The sequence below is a fragment of the Denticeps clupeoides genome, chromosome 12 (assembly GCF_900700375.1).
Source record: "Denticeps clupeoides chromosome 12, fDenClu1.1, whole genome shotgun sequence".
Lineage (NCBI taxonomy): Eukaryota > Metazoa > Chordata > Actinopteri > Clupeiformes > Denticipitidae > Denticeps > Denticeps clupeoides.
Window position 1 is genome coordinate 21,014,565 of NC_041718.1, and position 18,936 is coordinate 21,033,500.

The window sequence follows — 18,936 nt, forward strand, 5'->3', positions numbered from 1 at the left end:
AGCTGCAACTAAAGCGCTGCATTATGGGATCTGAAGTTTTTGTGTTATCGCAGGGTCATAATAATAAAGTGGCCCACGGGCCACGAGTTTGACACCGCTGCTTTACAGTATGTTTCGCTTTATAAAAAAAGAAATTGACGTGATATTTTGCTAATTGTTTTAGGTGGTTATTGCGTGGTAAAAGAAGACAGAAACGAGAGGGGCATGAGTAAAGTAAAAGCAGAAGTGAAGAAGAAGAAAGGCACAGTAAATATTTTAATGGTTTAATCCCAGCACCAGACACGTTCATTTGGAAACATCTTTAGACCCCTACACCACCCAACAAATGCAAATGTTCCTCACAAACATTATCATTTAAAAACAGTGGCCATAAATGCATACATTTGTCATAAACAAGCTTGAAGATGAAAAACAAAGCAAAAAATTATGAATTTGTCCTCATCCCCATCTGAATGTGCACCACCACCACAGCGTCAGCATCATCACGCCATTTTTACCTTTGCCAGCATTTAAAAAGGTCCTCTTCTGCACATTTACACATTCTGCAAAAGGTTAAATCGAGTCATTGAAGCAGGTCAGAGGTCAGGAACGGGGTCTGGAACAATTAGATGTGCAGAATTCCACTACATTCTGGAGAAGAGGATTTGTTTCCAGTATCACAGCCGCTTGCCACAGTGAAGATGGACCCGTGTGGCTTTCGATGTTGCACCATGGATGCAGATTGGTTCTACCCGACATATCCTGAGCCGTGCGACATATTATTAATCACAGAAATGAGCTCATTCTGTTGATCAAATGTCCCACTGCTACAGGACACAGACATTTATTCATGTAATATAATGAATACTTCATACACATACATTTAATTCTCTGCCAAGGCATCTGGGCATCATCCCACTCATAATTAAAAAACAATATCTTCTCAAAAAAAGCTAATTTGTCAAACACAAACATAAAAGTATTTAATAAAATAAGCAAATAGAGCATTATTGAAAGCTTTTAAACTAAGAAAAAGATATATGTATAAAATATAATGACTTGCATATCTACTTTAAACGTAAGTATCCATAATAAAAAATAAATTGAGGAGGATGGCTTGTTTTCACCTTTCACCCTTAATAACGGATTGAAAATGTAAATGCATGTATAGAATCAGACCCACCAAGTATACTACTGATGAATGCAACTGAAGAAATTATCAAGAAATCCGAGATGTATGAACGGAAAGGCCACGCAGGTAAAGCTCGTTCACACCTCGATATTTACACACCTACGGTTATTAATGTCTGGCTGCTGTGATAGATGGCTTGGTGATGGTAAAACTCGGTTAAGGGCGCTGAATTTGGTCTGTCCATGGATCGGAAATCTCTTTATGTGATTTATCAGAGAACTGAGTATGCATGGGCACAGTAAGGCATTTCACATGACGTTCATTATTGTTATAGGCACGTTTCATTGTGAAGAACATCTCGGATTTGCAGGGGCACAGGTCCATAAACTCTTTCGTCCAGGAGAGAATGATTGTGCGTCTCCCGGTTTCCCCGTCAGACGTGAGAACATGGGGACTGAAGTGTGATGGGGCAAATGAAGATGCAGGTCACACCCAAAATAAGGCAAGCAAATTGCATAGAACTCTGAGAGATCGATACTAGAATCTAGAACTGTGCTCCGTTCGACAGCACCGCCAGGCACCAACACAGACTTTCAGCCCTGCACTTGTGCCAGCCCGGTGAAGACTGTGGGCAATATGACTTCCCCCAAGACAAAAAGCGTCTGGCGAAACTATAAATGAGCGAGTTTATGTGTGATAAGGTTGGCAGCTGCGACATGACTGGCATTTTCAGCCCCCTTTTCATTGCTTATGAAGCCGTCCTTCCTGTTTTGGGGGGGCGGAGACTGTAAGCACCAATTTTCAGTTCGTGGGGTCGGGGCTGGGAGTGTGTCCATCACATTTCCTTGGTCTGGTATTGGTGGAGGTGGCCAAATGCCCGGCTGCCTGAGAGCTGGTCGGTGCTCAGCAAGAGGCGGTCGCTATGACGCGGGGGAGGCGGGGTCAGACGCAGCCAGCATCAGCTGACCGGCCCCTCCACCTCCACGTCTTTGTCCAGTTCATCCTGGATCTCCTCAGTGTTCCCTGAGTCACTGCTCGCCACTGAGCTGAAGGACGGAGAGTTTCTGCAAGGATTCCGGCATATTATTCCGGCATTTTAGTTCTGTTAATCATACACACACACATACACAAACCCTCGACCCCTACCTGCCTCCCTTGATCATCCTCCTGCACGTCTCCATCTGCACGTCCAGACCCCTCTTCATGCTGCACATCTCCATGTACTCGTGCAGGTGTCTGTTCATGTCGCTCTTAGCTGTGGCCAGTTCCATCTGAGAGAGAGAGAGAGAGAGAGAGAGAAAGAGATCAGGGTATTCCTCACCAATACAAGCAGGGCGACGCTACGGTGCAACTGATGATGGACTCGTTCACCTCGATCTGCCCGATGCTCTCCTGGTACTCCTGCTCTCTGGTTTTGAACAGAGACTCGGTCTCGTCTATCAGGCTGCCCAGGCTTCCATCCCGAGAGGCCTAGAGAGAACAGCAGATATACACCGGTTGTGTTTGGCGCCCCCTAACTGCACGTACGCCTATTGCATCTTAATGGCAGAAGTAAAGAAGCTGCAAGGCCACGTTAGTGCTGCAGGATTGTTCAATATGAAATTCTCACCGGTTCTGGGCAGTCCACTGCACACGTGTTGGCATTAACGGCGAATGGCACGTTGTAATTGGTGAAGTCCTCCCACAGCAGCAACGTGTCATCGTTCTCTTCCCACGTCAGGCTGTCGCAGTCGTCGTCGATGTCGTACGTCTCCCTCCTGGCAACAAACGAGTTATCTGAGCAATGTCTGCACACAAGACGGACAGACAGACAGAAAGAAAGACACGATCTGACTGACAGCACAGGCACCACACACCACAGAGGTTACAGAACAGAGGTCAGGGCACGTAATCTAGAGACAGACATATACCACACCATAAAACACACACATCATGCAGCAGGTATGATACATACAGTAGAATATATATGTTTTATGTGAACACATCTGGAACACGTAGTTTTGAATCAGGGAATTTCCTGGAAATGAGGCAGGAAAGCAACGAGGGTCAATATTTTGTGCCGTTTCTGCACCACCACTAGGGGGATTCTTCTCCATAGTCACATAGAACGTAGACGGCACATTATATGGAAGTAGAAAAATTTACATTCGCAGATATTAAATGATATTTCTATCCCTTGAGTATTGTAATAATATGACAAGAAGTACGGTTACTTTTGCACCAGAATTGTTGTTTTGTCCTTCACAGAGCAACTTTGTATTTTGTTGTACTGTTTCAATTGATACTTCGACTCTAGATACAGTGTGCTATATCTATCCATATCTAAGTGAAAGAGAAGTGATAAAGTGTAAGACCCTGCTCTGAGGTCAGACTTGGACGCGGTTCTACCACACCAAGGCGGGGCGTGGCCACTCACAGCTGGTTCAGCACACGCTTCATTTCGTCCGTGATGTTCAGAGATCGGGACACGTCCTCCTCCGAGGTGCTGGGGTCGGCGTCCATCTCCGAGCTGTCGTCATCCGCAACCACCTTCCGATCCTTCTTCCTGCTGCACACCGCACCCTGGAACACACTCACACGCTCAGTCACCCCGAAGGCTGAGATAAGTGGACCTACAAGCTACGGCCTGACACAATGTGAAAATATCATGAACGTAATTAAGAGCGGTGAACTACGGCTGCTCCACCACAATCATTTGTGGTTCTAGGCAGCACGTCCTAGCTGCAGAGAACACCGCGCGCCATCTTCGATCGCCGGACCATGTGTCAGGTGTAAATCAAGGCTGAAGAGTGTCACCGTACACAGGGAGTCTCAGGCCCGACCCCCCGACTGCAGGCTGGCCGGTGGCCAGGCCTGACGGTGCAACGTGATAACCTTGTGCACGAGTAAAGCCCCTAAATCAGCACTTCCCTCGCCGGGGCTGGCGTGTAAACGTATTGCTTCATATCTCGCACATTCACATTCAAATTCACATGCATGCGGCCTAATTCAGTGTTTTTTAAAAGCAGGAAATAAGAGAAAATCACCAATGTGTCAAAATAAAAGTCCCTAAAATGAATGACGGGACACACACCCTGTCTGGCAGCGCTCTGGACGGGCTCACGCTGAACATTTTGGACGCGTCCTCGGAGTTGCACTGTTGCGCCACGTCACATAGCTTGGCCGTGATGTCGATTCGACGGCAGATGTCCATGTCCACCTTCATGGCTTTCTCCTGGATTTTGGAGTCCAGATCAGACATTTGCTGAGGGAAGGAGAAGGGCGGGTGACGTCAGCTGATTACTTATCAGCCAATGGGCTTTACCATGGTATACACACTGGCTACATGTGAACTAATACAGACACAATATGCACTAATAAATTAAATCTATGTAGCCAGAATAGTGCCATATATACTTGTATATGTACTTTTCACTTTTTACACCCATAAAAAGAAGCAAAATTCTGAACAGGAATATGCGTCAAGTGATCTGTATTTGTATGCAATTTTTGAAACAAAGATAGAATGTTTTTTTTTATACAAAACACTCAAAGCACTCTTGCAAATACCAATTCAGATTTGCGCACGATGAAGGCGCCAGTTCACAACATTACGGCAAGCGGTTTGTAGACTGTGAATTCTGTTTTAAATAAATGCGACTGATTAAAACAGAACTCACCGACATGACTACTCGCCATCTTGCTGGTAAACTCAACTGATAATCTCAACAACAACAACAACACACTTCCAGCCTTATGCACCTGATCTTTGCACATCTCTGCTCTTTTTGCACATGTTTGTCTTGTCTTGTGTGTCCTGTTTGAAATATCCAACATATCCACTTACAAGCGTCCTGCATGATGTTGTCCAGTTATGTCCTGTTCAACCTGTTCATTGTACAGAAAAGTTCTACTTTTCTCCTACAGAGATATTGTACAGTATTTAAGTTTTAGTTAAAGTGTATATATACATATATATTTTTCTTTTATGATTGCATTATGGGGGGGTCTGTGTAATACATTATTTCAATACACAGTATACTGTGTATACTGTCGCTTGCAGTTTTGTGATTGGCTAGAATGATTTGTATGTTCAAGTCTAAAAAAAAATTGCATACAAACACAGATCACTTGACACGAATTTTTGTTCAGTATTTTGCAAATGCAAATAGTTTTCAGTGCGAGCAAACCTCTTTTTAAAGTGAACTGTAAAGTGAAAAGGACAAATGGGAATTTGCAGAGACCTGTCCTCATTTAAAAGTGTCCCTACTTTCCCTTTAATCTGCTAATCTGCACACAGAACCTCATGCATGGAGGCAGGATCTGCTACCAAGCGGATGCAGAACTCGATTTGAGTCGTGTTTTCCCGGCATGTAACAGCTCAACGTTTTTGGAATGTTAATTGAGGCCAGGAGAAATTGTTAATTGACAAGCATTATATTTAAAGTGCACCCTGTGGTTGGACTTCATTACATCACACACAGGCCAGGTTAGGAGCTGGTAAGTGCACAAGGCCAGAACGTTGCTTACTTTCAGATCCAGGAACCTTCTGTGGCTTTTTACTGGTTGGGGACGGTGGCCGTGCCGCCAAATGCCCTTTGGTGAGTAACAGAGCACAGTTGGGTGGGAATGAGGGACATTCGTGTCTCTGTCGGTCAAAAAACGTCTTCTGTCCCAACACAAGTGTCTACTCGTTCCTAATAAAGTGGGCCCATAGTGACTGCTTACAGGTGCAGTGCTGAAAGAGTAATGGGACAGTGTGTGTGTGTGTGTGTGTGTGTGTGTGTAAGGATGAACAAGGCTGCGATGAACACGCCTCCACCGCCGCCACGTTTTACTCTTCGCTCAGACACGTCAGCACAAGAGTATTTATATTTCCATGGCAGGAGAAGCACCCAAATATGGCCGGACGTCGGCTTTCCTGCGATATCTGGGACGCTGAATGGCTGGTCCAGGTTCGGACAGGAGAGCTGAGAGCCCAGACGTGTCCAGAACCTCCGTTCAGAACCTCCGTTCCACTGCACTGGCTTTCACCGTTAGCTGGGAGAACGCGAGCTAGATATCACGTTCCATCTGGCTTTAGAGAACCCAGCGAACGCCCGTCCCCGTGGGACGCAGAGACTCACGTCGCTCATGAGGCTCTTGAAGATGACCAGCTCCGCCTTCAACCGCTCCACCTTCTGCGTGAGTTCATCCTGAATCGCCTCCGATTCCTGTGCAGTCTAACACACACACAAGGATATTAGCTACAAAATATGAAAGCGTGTGTGATTATTATTTAACGAAAATTAAACCATGAACACGTAGTGTCCCTTTCTTAATAAAATATAACATTTTGTTCACAATGTATGAGGTCATCCGCATGTTTTAGGAAATAAATACCCCTCGGTGTTATTATCCTGATTTATATGACACTAGAATAAAAAAAAAAAGAATTCCAAGCATTAATTAAATGGTAAAATCAATACCACGATCATTTTTCTTCATGTAATATGGCCTGTTCCTTCCCAGTCCTGCCCTATCGGACTGTAAAAGGCTCTTGATCATCAGAGCGCAGCACGTATGTTGAGAATTGGTGCCGCAAGAGGGTCTAAATAGGCGGTTAGAGGGATTCTGTGCAGCGTTTTATGCGACAGGTCAGCGTTTCGCGGGGCCCTCCCGGGACCGCCGCCTTTTGCTGACTGTAAAACCGCACAGATACTGACGTTTATTGATTTTTGGCGGCATCAGCACGGAGTGGGAGGATCTGCTGTGGACGGCAGACGGAACCCCAAAGCTCAGTACGCAGTAGCATGTGCCACCTCTGTGAATTCGTGGGCTGTAGGCCCAGGAGCCGAGGAGCTTCCGTGACCCACATTGGGCGGGAAGATTAGACTCCTCGGGGATTATCTTTCACCTCCTGGCTCAGGAAGGCGTGTGAGCGAAGGTGAGGATACCTCCTGCAGCGTCTCCACCACGGACTCCATCTGCTCTCGTCTGGACAGCTCCTCCTCCCACCTGCAACTCAGAAGAGTCACAGACGTCCAGAGGTCACAGGCAGAAAACAAATTCACCAAATTTGCTGGACGGGTCTGATGATCGTCCTCCGTCACATCTAAAACGGGAGACGGATGTGACACCCGATCCAAGGACAGGCCGCACATTCACCCACCTTTCTACCCCAACCGGTGGGTGAGGGAAATCACTGCTTTCAAAATAAAAGCGGCAGAATTCATAAATTCATAAAAAAGAAGCATTCTGAGCATCAATAAAAGTAAACACTACATCGCTCTAACTTTACACTCAAGAATATGAAATATATTTAACGGTACAAATATAGAAAAAAGCAGGATAATAAACTGCATTTAACCATCACCCTTGGTGAGCAGTGGGCACCATGACAGGCGCCCGGGGAGCAGTGTGTGGGGACGGTGCTTTGCTCAGTGGCACCTTGGCAGATCGGGATTCGAACCTTCTGATTACGGGGCCGCTTCCTTAACCGCTAGGCCACTGCTAGGTTAGGGTTTGTGAGATCGAATCCTAGGTTCTCCGGGTTTGGTGCATGGACTGGCGACTCCAAATTAGTGGGGTAACACACTCGCCTATAAACCAGAAGACCCAGGTTCAAATCCCACTTACTACCATCATGTCCCTGAGCAAGACACTTAACCCTGAGTGTCTCCAGGGGGGGACTGTCCCTGTAACTACTGATTGTAAGTCGCTCTGGATAAGATAAATGCTGTAAATGTAAATGAAACATGCTGTTGGTGTGATCACTCCCGGGTTGCTGTGTCGGGGGGCGGCCATGACAGTCGTGACCCTGAGTAACAGGACTAAGTGGTGATGAAAGTGAGTGTGTCACAACGATAACAACAGAGTGTGTAGTTTTGCAATAATTAAAAACAATAAAGCTTAAAATGAAAGTGGAAATAGCACTTCTGGGATCTCTTCACTGTAATGTGTTTTATTGAACTTGGTTCATTTAAGGGGGTCATAACATGTTTCTATGGGAACCACGGAGAGGGCAGCAGGAATAACCTGCTGAGCAGTCGCCGCATTCGAGCTGTGATTCCGAGTCTCAGCAGCAGCACGCCAGCTTCTGAAAACAGACACGCTGTTGCCATGGGAGATAAACCCCAGACAGGCGGAGCGAGGCGCCGCTCACCAGAGGTCACGCGGGTTCACCGTCCCAGACCATCACTTCCTACATCGCTGCTCATAATATTCCACATTACAATGGGGTCGTTTATTATTCGTTAATATTCATTTGAGTGCCGTGTTTACATTTTTATAATACTGATGTGTCTTAACAAATCATATCCAGGTCATCTGGAGAAAACAGTCTCCCACACAAGCCAGACAACATTCCATCGTCATCGTCATCAAGCCCGAAATAACAACAAAACCCCAGAAGCAGGAAAGGGACAAGCATCCCGAACTCAGCTTAAAAGGACTGCCGGGCAGCTTTCGCTGTTTGTTGACTCGCTAGACAAGAACGTGGTCCCCTTACAAGGACAGAGAGAGCAGGACACCTCCAGACCAGATCGTGTCATTCCACAGACATCTGCCTGCACGTGGCCGCCTGCCTCACAGCCGTTCCTCCACTGGAGAAACGGAGGCCACCGCACGGCTAGTGCCCCCGCAGGCCGAGTGCAGCGACATGTTTAGCACAAGCCAAATCGAAACGGCCTTTCCTTCTATAGAGTCCTGTCCCAGGGTATCCAGGGCCACGCCCACCATGTCTGAGACCAACAGAATAAAATGTTCCACACTGTCATAAAATAAAAAAAACATGATTTATCCAGAGGGGAATTCTTTTGACCTAAAAGCAGGCTCAATGCAGTAGGAATGGTGCAAATAAAAATTGCACCATTCCTACTGTATATGTATGTCGCATTTCCTCTCATTGTGTAAATAAAGTTCATCTGACATGATGCTTTCATGTCTCTTTTACTCTTAGAATTCCAGTGGGGATATTTTAATGCGCAATAAAAGCCATAAAAAAAAAAAAAAGTGAAGTGATTGTCACATGCGATACACAGCAGCACAGCACACGGTGCACACAGTGAAATTTGCCGTCTGCATTTAACCCATCACCCTGAGTGAGCAGTGGGCAGCCATGACAGGCGCCCGGGGAGCAGTGTGTGGGGACGGTGCTTTGCTCAGATTCGAACCAGCAACCTTCCTAAACCTCTAGACCACCACTGCCCCTCATATATGCATTACATTTTACATTTACGGCATTTGGCAGACGCCCTTATTCAGAGCGACTTACAATGTGCTTAACTTACAACGTGCAGTCACTTATGACAGACAGACAGACAGGCGGTTTAAAAGGGTCTTTCTCAAGCCATGGGATACGGTGTCATTGAACGCAGAATCAATGTGCCTCCACTTGACCAAGAAAGGAGCATAACGTATCAACTCCTGCGCTACTGAAACTGAGTAATTCACAGTTCATGATTTAGTACATCGGAGATCCAAATTTATGTGTAGAAGTGAACTAAACTAAAATAGCAACAGGTCCCTAACAGCACCCAGTGGAATAATGAGAATAACCAGCATGAGCAAACGTAAGTGGCAGTTAATGTCATTATAAAGGAATTTCATCATTACAGCAGATAGCAGATTTCTGTCCACAGCACTGGACCACATGACCCAGTAATATAAGAAAAATGTGGACTGGCTGGGTTCCGGAGGACTTGGTGGGGGGAAATGAGGCAAATATGCGTCCGGGAATATAACACCAACAATATAAATATCACACAAAACAGCGAGCAAAACCCACCCACAATGCAGTGTGTGTGTGTGTGAGAGAGAGAGAGCGAGTGAATGTAATGTAAATGAGGTGTGCGTGAGAGGTTGTGTGAGTGTGTGCATGTGAGAGAGATAGGGTGTGTGAATGTAATGTAAATGAGGTGTGTGTGAGAGGTTTTGTGTGTGTGTGTGTGTGTGTGTGTGTGCACGCCCCTCATTAACACTTCACAGCCTGCAGGTATTGGCCCTCTGTAGATGTGATAGATCACAGAAAAACATCCAGTCAATAACCCTGAAGGCCCTAGACACACACACACACACACTCTCTCTATCACACACACACACACACACCCTCACAGTAATTTATCAGCGAAGCTTCAGGCAACCAACAACATTCAAATATTTAGTAGAGCTGAAGAAAATGTGAGTGTGATTACTCATTAGGCTGCTAATGTTAATGAGAAAACTATGCATTCTGACTGCAGGCTCCACGTTCCTGAGATCTGGTTCAAAGCAGAAGCCACATTACACTATAAAAGTTGTTTTCTTGGGTCCTTTTTCAGTTAGTTTTATCCATTTGTATTATGTGAGCTTTCTGAGTTTGATCCATTCATATACTTGTGCATCTACTTTTTGATTCAATGGTCATTTCAATAATCTTTATTCCATTTAGTAGTGAGTAGTACTTGAATAACATATATTTTCAGTAGTATTTCTATACAGAGAAGTCATCATGTTGATTATAAATGATTAATGCCATTCATATTCAAACTAGCATGCAGTGTGGTATCATGTGTGACAGTCCGAATTGTCATATGATTCAGCCGATTGCCAGGATGCTTCGCCCTCCTGACCACAGCCATAAATACAGCCCTCCAAATAGAGCCGGCGGAAATAGCCGGAACCTCAGGCACTCACAGATGTGTATCAGTAACACTTATCTGAGGAGCCACAGCAAGGGAGCCACCCGTTCCATGGACTAAACGCATGTGGGTGGGAGAGGGGTTTCTTTCCCTGTTTTATAGCATTACATTTGAAGCATTTACCAGACGCCCGTATCCAGAGCGACTTACAATCAGTATTTACAGGGACAGTCCCCCCCTGGAGACACTCAGGGTGAAGTGCGTTGCTCAGGGACACAATGGTAGTAAGTGGGATTTGAACCTGGGTCTTCTGGTTCACAGACAAGTGTGTTACCCCACTAGGCTACTACCACCCAGAGGGGTCCTGACCCAACTTCTGCACAGAAACCTGATCTTCCAGTCATCCCTGGATTAAAGGGTCTTAACATGGTGATGAATTGATCCATTTTTCATGGTTCCAGGCTTGTTGTAACAGGTTCTGTTTGAAAGGCCAGGCGCGCCCACAAGTGAGGATCAAACAGAGCAAAACACAATACGAAACGCCACACACACACACACACACACACACACACACACACACACACACACACACACACACACACACACACACACATATGCACATGCACACAGCCATTAAGGATGAAAAATGAGTCCGGAACCCGCCATTCACAGGCCGACATTCATCCCCTCATGTGTCGAGCGTGGCACAGGTTCCCCCACCCTCATCTCGGGCCTCGGAAATCCCCCGCCTCCGCAAAGCCACCATCACAATGGGGCCATCAGCGCTGTACAAATGTTCAAAGGGCCACGCCCTTCTGCACACATCCAGCCAAGCCCACCCCACCCCGGGCAACGGAACACCGGTGTTCAATCCCAGCGATTCACTTCCAGCAAATTACGCTGATATACGAAAAACAAGCAGGAGCTGCGGAAAAAAAAGAAGAACGTTCAACAAGTTCAACTGCCATCATGTGCTCATAATGCCTTTTCAGAGAAAATTGCCCAGTCAACAAATTACAGGGCTTTGCAGGTAGTTAGTTCCACAGGCGAGGGCCACGCCCATCAGATGCCCATCACCACACAAGCTCGGACAGGGTAAGGGATGGGCACTGGGTGTGCGAGGTTTCAACCGCAATGAACCGACTTAAACGCGAATACCATTTCCCTACACACCATCTTATGTGGTTTTTATTCCCATAAGTCCTCTCCCTGGGCACTTATTTATCACAAATAACTAACATTTTTATGAAACCGTGCTCTTTTCTTTTTTTTTTTTGTAGCTTTTCATAGTGACATAAAAGTTAAAATCCTTGTACAACGATTTTGTTGGGGACTGTGGTGGCCCTAGCGGTTAAGGAAGCGGCCCCGTAATCAGAAGGTTGCCGGTTCGAATCCCGACCCGCCAAGGTGCCACTGAGGTGCCACTGAGCAAAGCACCTTCCCACACACTGCTCACTCAGGGTGATGGGTTAAATGCAGCACACTGTGCGCACCCTGTGCTCTGCTGCTGTGTATCACATGTGATAGTCACTTCACTTTAATCATCTGACTCATTTGCATGTTCACAATCATGCAGTTAACATCTATTTCATTCTTCCAGGTAAAAATCAGGTATATATAGGAACATTTGTCCCAAGCCCAGCTATGAACTAGTGCGCATATAAATGGCATCTCCCAGTCTCTACTGAGGGCCAACATGTGAGTCCATTCAGGTCGCCAGACCAACGGGTCACCCTCTACTCTCATCTCCGATTCTTCTCCAGGTCAACAAGAATCAGGACTACCGGCGTTAATATCATCGTACATGATACTGAACACAACGTCCACAATCGCGAATTCGTGTCTTCGCATTTACACAAATTCAAAATGAAATTCATGTACAAGACATCATCTTACAGGGACAGAGGATGCAAACTGCCACCAACATCAAAAACAACGCTCGTTGAGCAGAGCAGTGCTACAAACTAGTATGCAATTCATTCATTACTTTAATGTCATTAATTACAAATACAGAAACTTTTTAAACAGTCTCTACTGCTAGTTCTACCTAAAAAGTGAGAACTGGAACTCTGGACAGGACTGAGACCAGAGAAAATGAATGGACGTGAATGTAGGTCAGTTGGTTCACTTCCCAAGTTATTAAATTTGGACTTAAAAAAAGGTTAAATTAGCCCGCCATGGACCAGGTTCCACATTCCGAGTGTCGACGCCTCCTGAGAAAAGTCCTCAAATCAAGTCGTTAATGTCCTTTCATACGGCCAATCAAGAAGCAGCTTGGGCAAATGATACAGCCCGTGCGCTTTCCAACACAGAGCAATCTCTTCAGAGTTATGGTTTCATACCAGACAGCCTGTATACTTCCCCCGGGACGCCGACGAGCTGCAGCGCGGTAATTAGGCCTTTCATCTTTAAAGCAGCAGGATCCATTGATCCCCACTCTCGGCAAAGCTAAATCCAGCTGCCGTTCAATAATTCACCTGGTGTGGCTCAGGTGCCCCCGGCTCACCCGGTCTGCGGCAGGCAGACTCCGGACCTCCTGGAGATCAATACGTATGCACGCTGCGGGGCCGACTGCAGTATTTCACCGCGCCACAGCCTGGTGGACAGCCTGGACTCACACGCAATGAGCTGAGTGGGCAGAAGCCCGGCCGGCCCATCAATCTCTGTCCTCTGGAGGAACCGGAGGAACCGGAGGCTGGAGGCGACGAGACTGTGAATGTCCCAGACCCGGGGCCTGCAGGAATGAAACTGGATTCCTGGTTTGATTTGTGTACTGGAAGCAAAATGGCTTCACAAAATGAAACTGAACCTTTAAAAAATACATAATGCGGCGCAGCCATATACAATTTCAACGACTGTCTTTCTTTCAAGTTCTCTGGATGCAGAATGAAACGTCTCTACCTTAAAGAAAGAAAGTCCAGTTGCCACGACTCAACTTTCAGACAAATTCACCCGGATGACTGAGAATCTTCACAGACAATTTCAACGAGTAATCGACTAAATTCGACAAAATTTGATTAGAAGCCAGTTCCTTTTTTTAAGTGTGTGCTTGTTTTTCAGTAGATTTTGCTAGATGCATTTCCCTGAAAATTTCTTGTGTGGCTAGAACAGAGCGATTATGTGATCGCGATTAGTCGATTGGGTTCGGGCATCTTTACTCAATCCCTACACAAAAACAGCCAATCAGAGTCGACCTTTCCCTGCGCCACTTCCATTTTTTTTATAAACTGTGATGAATATAAAGGCGTGTAATTTCACATTATATGTAAGTAATCTAAAGTACTTAGTTACTAAACTACTTACTCGTATATACGTTACTACTAGCAAACTTCTATGGTAGTAAATGAGTAAACCAATGTCCACATTTCACTGCATGTAAAACGGTTGGATGTGAATGAGTGAACGTGCCTTCTTCTTTCTATATTTATCTGGTTAACGCATGTTGTTGATAAAATATATTACTGGTTTCTCCAATTTTCAGTCTAGATGCTCTCAAACCTCTCAAAATGCTCTCAAAATTTAATGGAACCAAAACTACATTGGGGCCAATGGGTTAAACAATGAAACCACTCGGAGGAACATTAACCAACGGCCTAAAATGATGTAAACACCTCCTTGTGTCTGATCTCCAGCTATAGCAATTCATGAGTTGTCTAGATGAATTGTCTGGTAAATAAAACCATAGAAGAAGAAGAACATCAACGTTACAACAACGTTACAACAACGTTGGTGTTTTCTGCTGTGGGTTAATGAATCTAGTGCCCACCTGAAGCTGATGGTGCCCTTTATCCAGGCCTTAAAGTGTAATCCAAAGCCTTCACCGCAGTGGGTCTTAAGTAGACTTACTGGGTGAAGGTTGGGATTAGCGGCTGTCACAGATTCCAGGGATCTAAATTAACACTGTGGCACAGACAGAGTTACACAGGAGAGCCAACGTCTGAGTAGTGTGCAGAATTCCAAAGCTCCAATCCCAAAATACAAAATATGTCACTAGTGTTGCCTCATTTCGGGATGGAGTAAGGCAAGAACTTTGCAGAACAACGAATGCAGCATTTCACAATTAACACTACGTCAAAGAACTGAGACAGATGCACTGGGGTTAAGGAGAGAATTCCAGGGACATAAACATCATAAACTTGTAAATAATGAAGGAAACTTGAGGCCAGCAGCAAAAATCCCTGACAGACAAATCCAACGGGGTCTGTAATGAGTTGCACAGCCACCTACACTGTCCTCATTCTTATATTCTGCTGAATGTCAGGTGCGGTTGGAAGAAATGAAGACAGAAATGTTATACAACTTAATTGTGATTCCATAATTCCCTGGAACTAATGCATGAAAGACGGGAAGATCTAATTTACGGCTTAGGACAAAACCACAAACTATTAAAAGTGATTTGTGGCTTTTCAATATCTGGGATTATAAAACACCTTTATTAAATCTGGCCCGGGGTACAAGTCTCCAGTCACAAGCTTGTGTAAATGAAAACGATGTAAAAATATGAAATATTAAAATGCATGTGTACACGTGAATGTATATGTTTAAACGTAAAATGATGAGCCCATACATGAAAATTTAGAAAATAAATCACGATTAATTGCAATGCTTCAGACTAAAGTTAAAGCGACATAGCGGTACGCTCGTAACGCTCCTGTGCTCCCTGCATGACAGACACGCCCACCGCCAAGCGTTGCCACGGCGCGTACGTATCTCAGATGTGTTTATTTTAGCACGTCGTTTTGGTCAGCTATACATTATCTACTGCAATTCTTCAACTTCATACATGATCAATATGCTGGTTCCCGACACTTTCCGTGTCGTTTCAGAACGCCGTGATTGTGTTGAGCTGGCTGTGATTGTCGTGTGAATTGGGATGGAATTCCCAGCCCTCTGCCCTGACTAGAGCCCTGGCTGGAGCTGGAGTCTCAGAGAGATTCTGGTCCGGTGAGGACACACATGACCGTCTGCTGACCTTCACACATGATGACCTGTCCCACAACACACGGAGCCTCAGGACAGTGGCCTGTCACAACCACGTCACGTCTGGGCGGAGGTGACAGCGGCACGTCCATAGAGAAGAAAAGAGCTTGAGGGTTCTCCAGACCATGCAGGTTCCACCAACTGAGTCCAATTCAACAACTTAATTCTACAGACTTCTGAGCTGGACTCTTCTACAGGGTCTGATGTTCCTGCTCAGGCTGACGCTGCCTATACAGCACCGTCCAATCGACTTATTCATCTTCCCAACAGGAACAAGGACGATCGCAACACGTAAAATAATCCGGATTAAAATGTGACAATTGACATGTTCATGTTGACATGTAGATGAGAACTTCCACAGATGGAGAACAATAAGGAAATTTGTACGTAACACTGTTCTACACCGGGCCCAGGCGGGTTTCAGCATAAAGAATATCCAGCACATAATGAACCTTGAATCAATTCTTGGGAACAAGGATCTTCTCTGTCTTGCTGCCTGCTGTTTAAGTGTGTGTGTGTATGTGTGTGTGTGTGTGTGTGTGTGTGTGTAACACCTCCCAGGCCTGGTGCCAGTGGTGCAGTGCTTTAAAACGGTGTAGGGGGGGACACCTTGACAAGCTTTTAAAGCTACATGTTCTATTAAAAATTCTGCGGCCGAAGGTCCGAGTGTGCAGTGTGCTGGTCAGTCTGTCACCATAAACCAGCCATGTGTGTGTGTGTGTGTGTGCATGTGAACTCACTTCCTCTTGTACTCGTCTCGTTCTCGCTTCACTTTGGCCAGCACATTGTACAGGACCCTGACCTCAGCGTGATCTGAACCCCGACCCCCGTCCCCATAAACCAGCCATGTGGTACCGTGTGTGTGTGTGTGTGTGCATGTGAACTCACTTCCTCTTGTACTCGTCTCGTTCTCGCTTCACTTTGGCCAGCACGTTGTACAGGGCCCTGACCTCGGGCGTGATGGTGTCGATCTGAACCCCGACCCCGTCGGGGTGCGTCCAGGTCACGCCGGGCCCGTGCACCGTCTCCAGCCGCTCCCCGTGCCTCCTGACATGCGTGAAGCTCCAGATGGTGCCGGGGAGCCTGGGCTCCGACGAGTCCGTCTGGACCGCGACCTCCCGGGTGAAGAAGCCCTGGAAGCGGCTCTGCTCCAGCGCCTGCTGCAGCTGCTTCTCCAGCAGCTTGTTCCTGCGCTCCAGTTCGTGGACTTTGGCGAGGAAGCAGCGGAAGCGCAGGTTCAGGGTCTTCAGGACGTGGATGTTGGAGCCCAGGTCGTTGCGCAGCGCGCTGGTCACCGCGCCCGAACCGCCGCTGGACACGGAACCGATCGGGAGAGTTGCGATCATACCGCCAGGCGAGGGATCCCCAAAAAGCAGCGAGTTCATCATACGGGAGTGAAAAAGCAAGCGGCGCGACGCCCAAAGTCGAGTCCGCGGCCGAGACTCCTCTTCACCAGAGGACCAGCTCCTGTCCCCATCCTCTCCCCGTCCCGGCCCGGCCCGTCCCGTCCCGTCCGCCGCATCAGCTGCTCCACCTCCGGAGAGGTGGAGATACCGCAGCACGGAGCGGCACCACGTGACACCGACGCCCCACAAAACGCACCACTCGCTATGGTATTTATTCTCAGAAATATTATTTAGATTTTTTTGTGTTGTTGCGCCAGTTTGTCTTGTGTGTCCTGTGTGTCTGTAATGGTGCTCAAATTAATTATGCTTTTTACATTGTACTCTGTATTTATGATAATAAAATACATGGACTTGAAGGTAGATAGATAGATAGATAGATAGATAGATAGATAGATAGATAGATAGATAGATAGATAGATAGATAGATAGATAGACAAAGTATCCATGTTGACCAAAATGTACATAATGTAATATGTACACAACATTAATAACAACAATGATAATAGTAACATGTTATAATATGTATGTGTGCATTCATTATTATTATTATTATTATTATTATTATTATTGCATAAGGTGAGTCTGAAGGGTCATCAGTTTACATTTAAGTGAAGTGATTGTCACACGTGATACACAGCAGCACAGCACACAGTGCACACAGTGAAATTTGTCCTCTGCATTTAACCCATCACCCTGAGTGAGCAGTGGGCAGCCATGACAGGCGCCCGGGGAGCAGTGTGTGGGGACGGTGCTTTGCTCAGTGGCACCTCAGTGGCACCTTGGCAGATCAGGATTCGAACCAGCAACCTTCTGATTACAGGGCCGCTTCCTTAACCGCTAGGAATTAGACATGTACAGGCAATATTTTTTTTTAAAGGTTCTAAAACTTACTACTCTGTCATGGTATTATACTTCAGTGATGAATCGTGATGAATCGATATCTGGCCATAAGGACTCATCTTAGACACTTTAAACTATTTTTTTTTAAATCCACTCTGTCTGGATGTGAAGGATGGAAAACTAGCTGAGTGGCGCCCCCTACTGGACACCAGCGCGCAGTGGGAGATTTTCTATCAGGCCTACTCTAAACCTACTCTGATAGGACAAAGTGATGATGACCAGCCGGACTCTGGGGTTAACTGAAGTAAAAGTGGTGGCCAAGCGGGTAACGAACCCGTAATCAGAAGGTTGTGGGTTCGAATCCCGAGGTCCCCTTGATCAAGGTAGCCTTGAATCACTGTGTCACCATGAACAGAATGAAGTTCAAACCCCACTTTCTACCATCGTGTCTCCAGGGGGGACTGTCCCCGTCACTCTGGATAAGGGCGTCTGGGAAATGCCGTAAATGTAAAAGTAATAAGCTGTGGAGATGCCTGGTCATTTTCTAGGATGAAGGTGACACTTCTTACTTTTTAGAGCAGCAACTTTCTTTTTGCTGAAACACGTGGCACTTTGTTCATCTAGAGGAGAACTTCTCCAGGAATCTCAACACCAGCTCAACAGCCAAGAAAGCCCAGCAGCGTCTCTACTTCCTGCGGAGGCTGAGGAAAGCCCATCTCCAACCACCCATCCTCACCACCTTCTATAGAGGGACCATTGAGAGCATTCTGACCATCTGCACCACTGCCTGGTTTGGGAACTGCACCGTATTAGACCGCAAGACCCTACAGCGGGTGATGAGGACAACTGAGAAGATCATCGGAGTGTCTCGTCCCTCCATAGTGGACATTTACCACACACGCTGCATCAGGAAAGCCACCAGCATTGTGAAGGACACTACACACCCCTCACATGCACTCTTCTCCCTCCTACCACCCCGAAAAAGGTACCAAAGCGTTCGGGCCCTCACTGCCAGACTCTG

The 18,936-nt window shown here is 46.3% G+C and overlaps 1 protein-coding gene across 4 annotated transcripts; it reads right to left on the minus strand.

Annotated features, from left to right (window-relative positions):
• Positions 1 to 247: 247 nt before the first annotated feature.
• On the minus strand, positions 248 to 17,194 carry iffo2b (intermediate filament family orphan 2b). Of its 4 annotated transcripts, none has more exons than XM_028998528.1 (10): positions 16,558 to 17,194; positions 7,027 to 7,087; positions 6,217 to 6,312; positions 5,621 to 5,686; positions 4,185 to 4,355; positions 3,528 to 3,673; positions 2,721 to 2,898; positions 2,483 to 2,581; positions 2,258 to 2,382; positions 248 to 2,175 (listed from the first exon to the last, which is right to left on the minus strand). In XM_028998528.1, exons 1-10 carry the CDS (start codon positions 17,055 to 17,057, stop codon positions 2,070 to 2,072), a joined length of 1,548 nt encoding a protein of 515 aa, XP_028854361.1. In that variant the 5' UTR covers positions 17,058 to 17,194; the 3' UTR covers positions 248 to 2,069. The 4 variants fall into 4 exon arrangements, with proteins under 4 accessions (XP_028854361.1, XP_028854362.1, XP_028854364.1 ...); XM_028998529.1 differs by having other exon boundaries at positions 2,721 to 2,868; positions 16,558 to 17,193; XM_028998531.1 differs by lacking the exon at positions 5,621 to 5,686 and having other exon boundaries at positions 2,721 to 2,868; positions 16,558 to 17,193.
• Between the last annotated feature and the right edge of the window lie 1,742 nt (positions 17,195 to 18,936).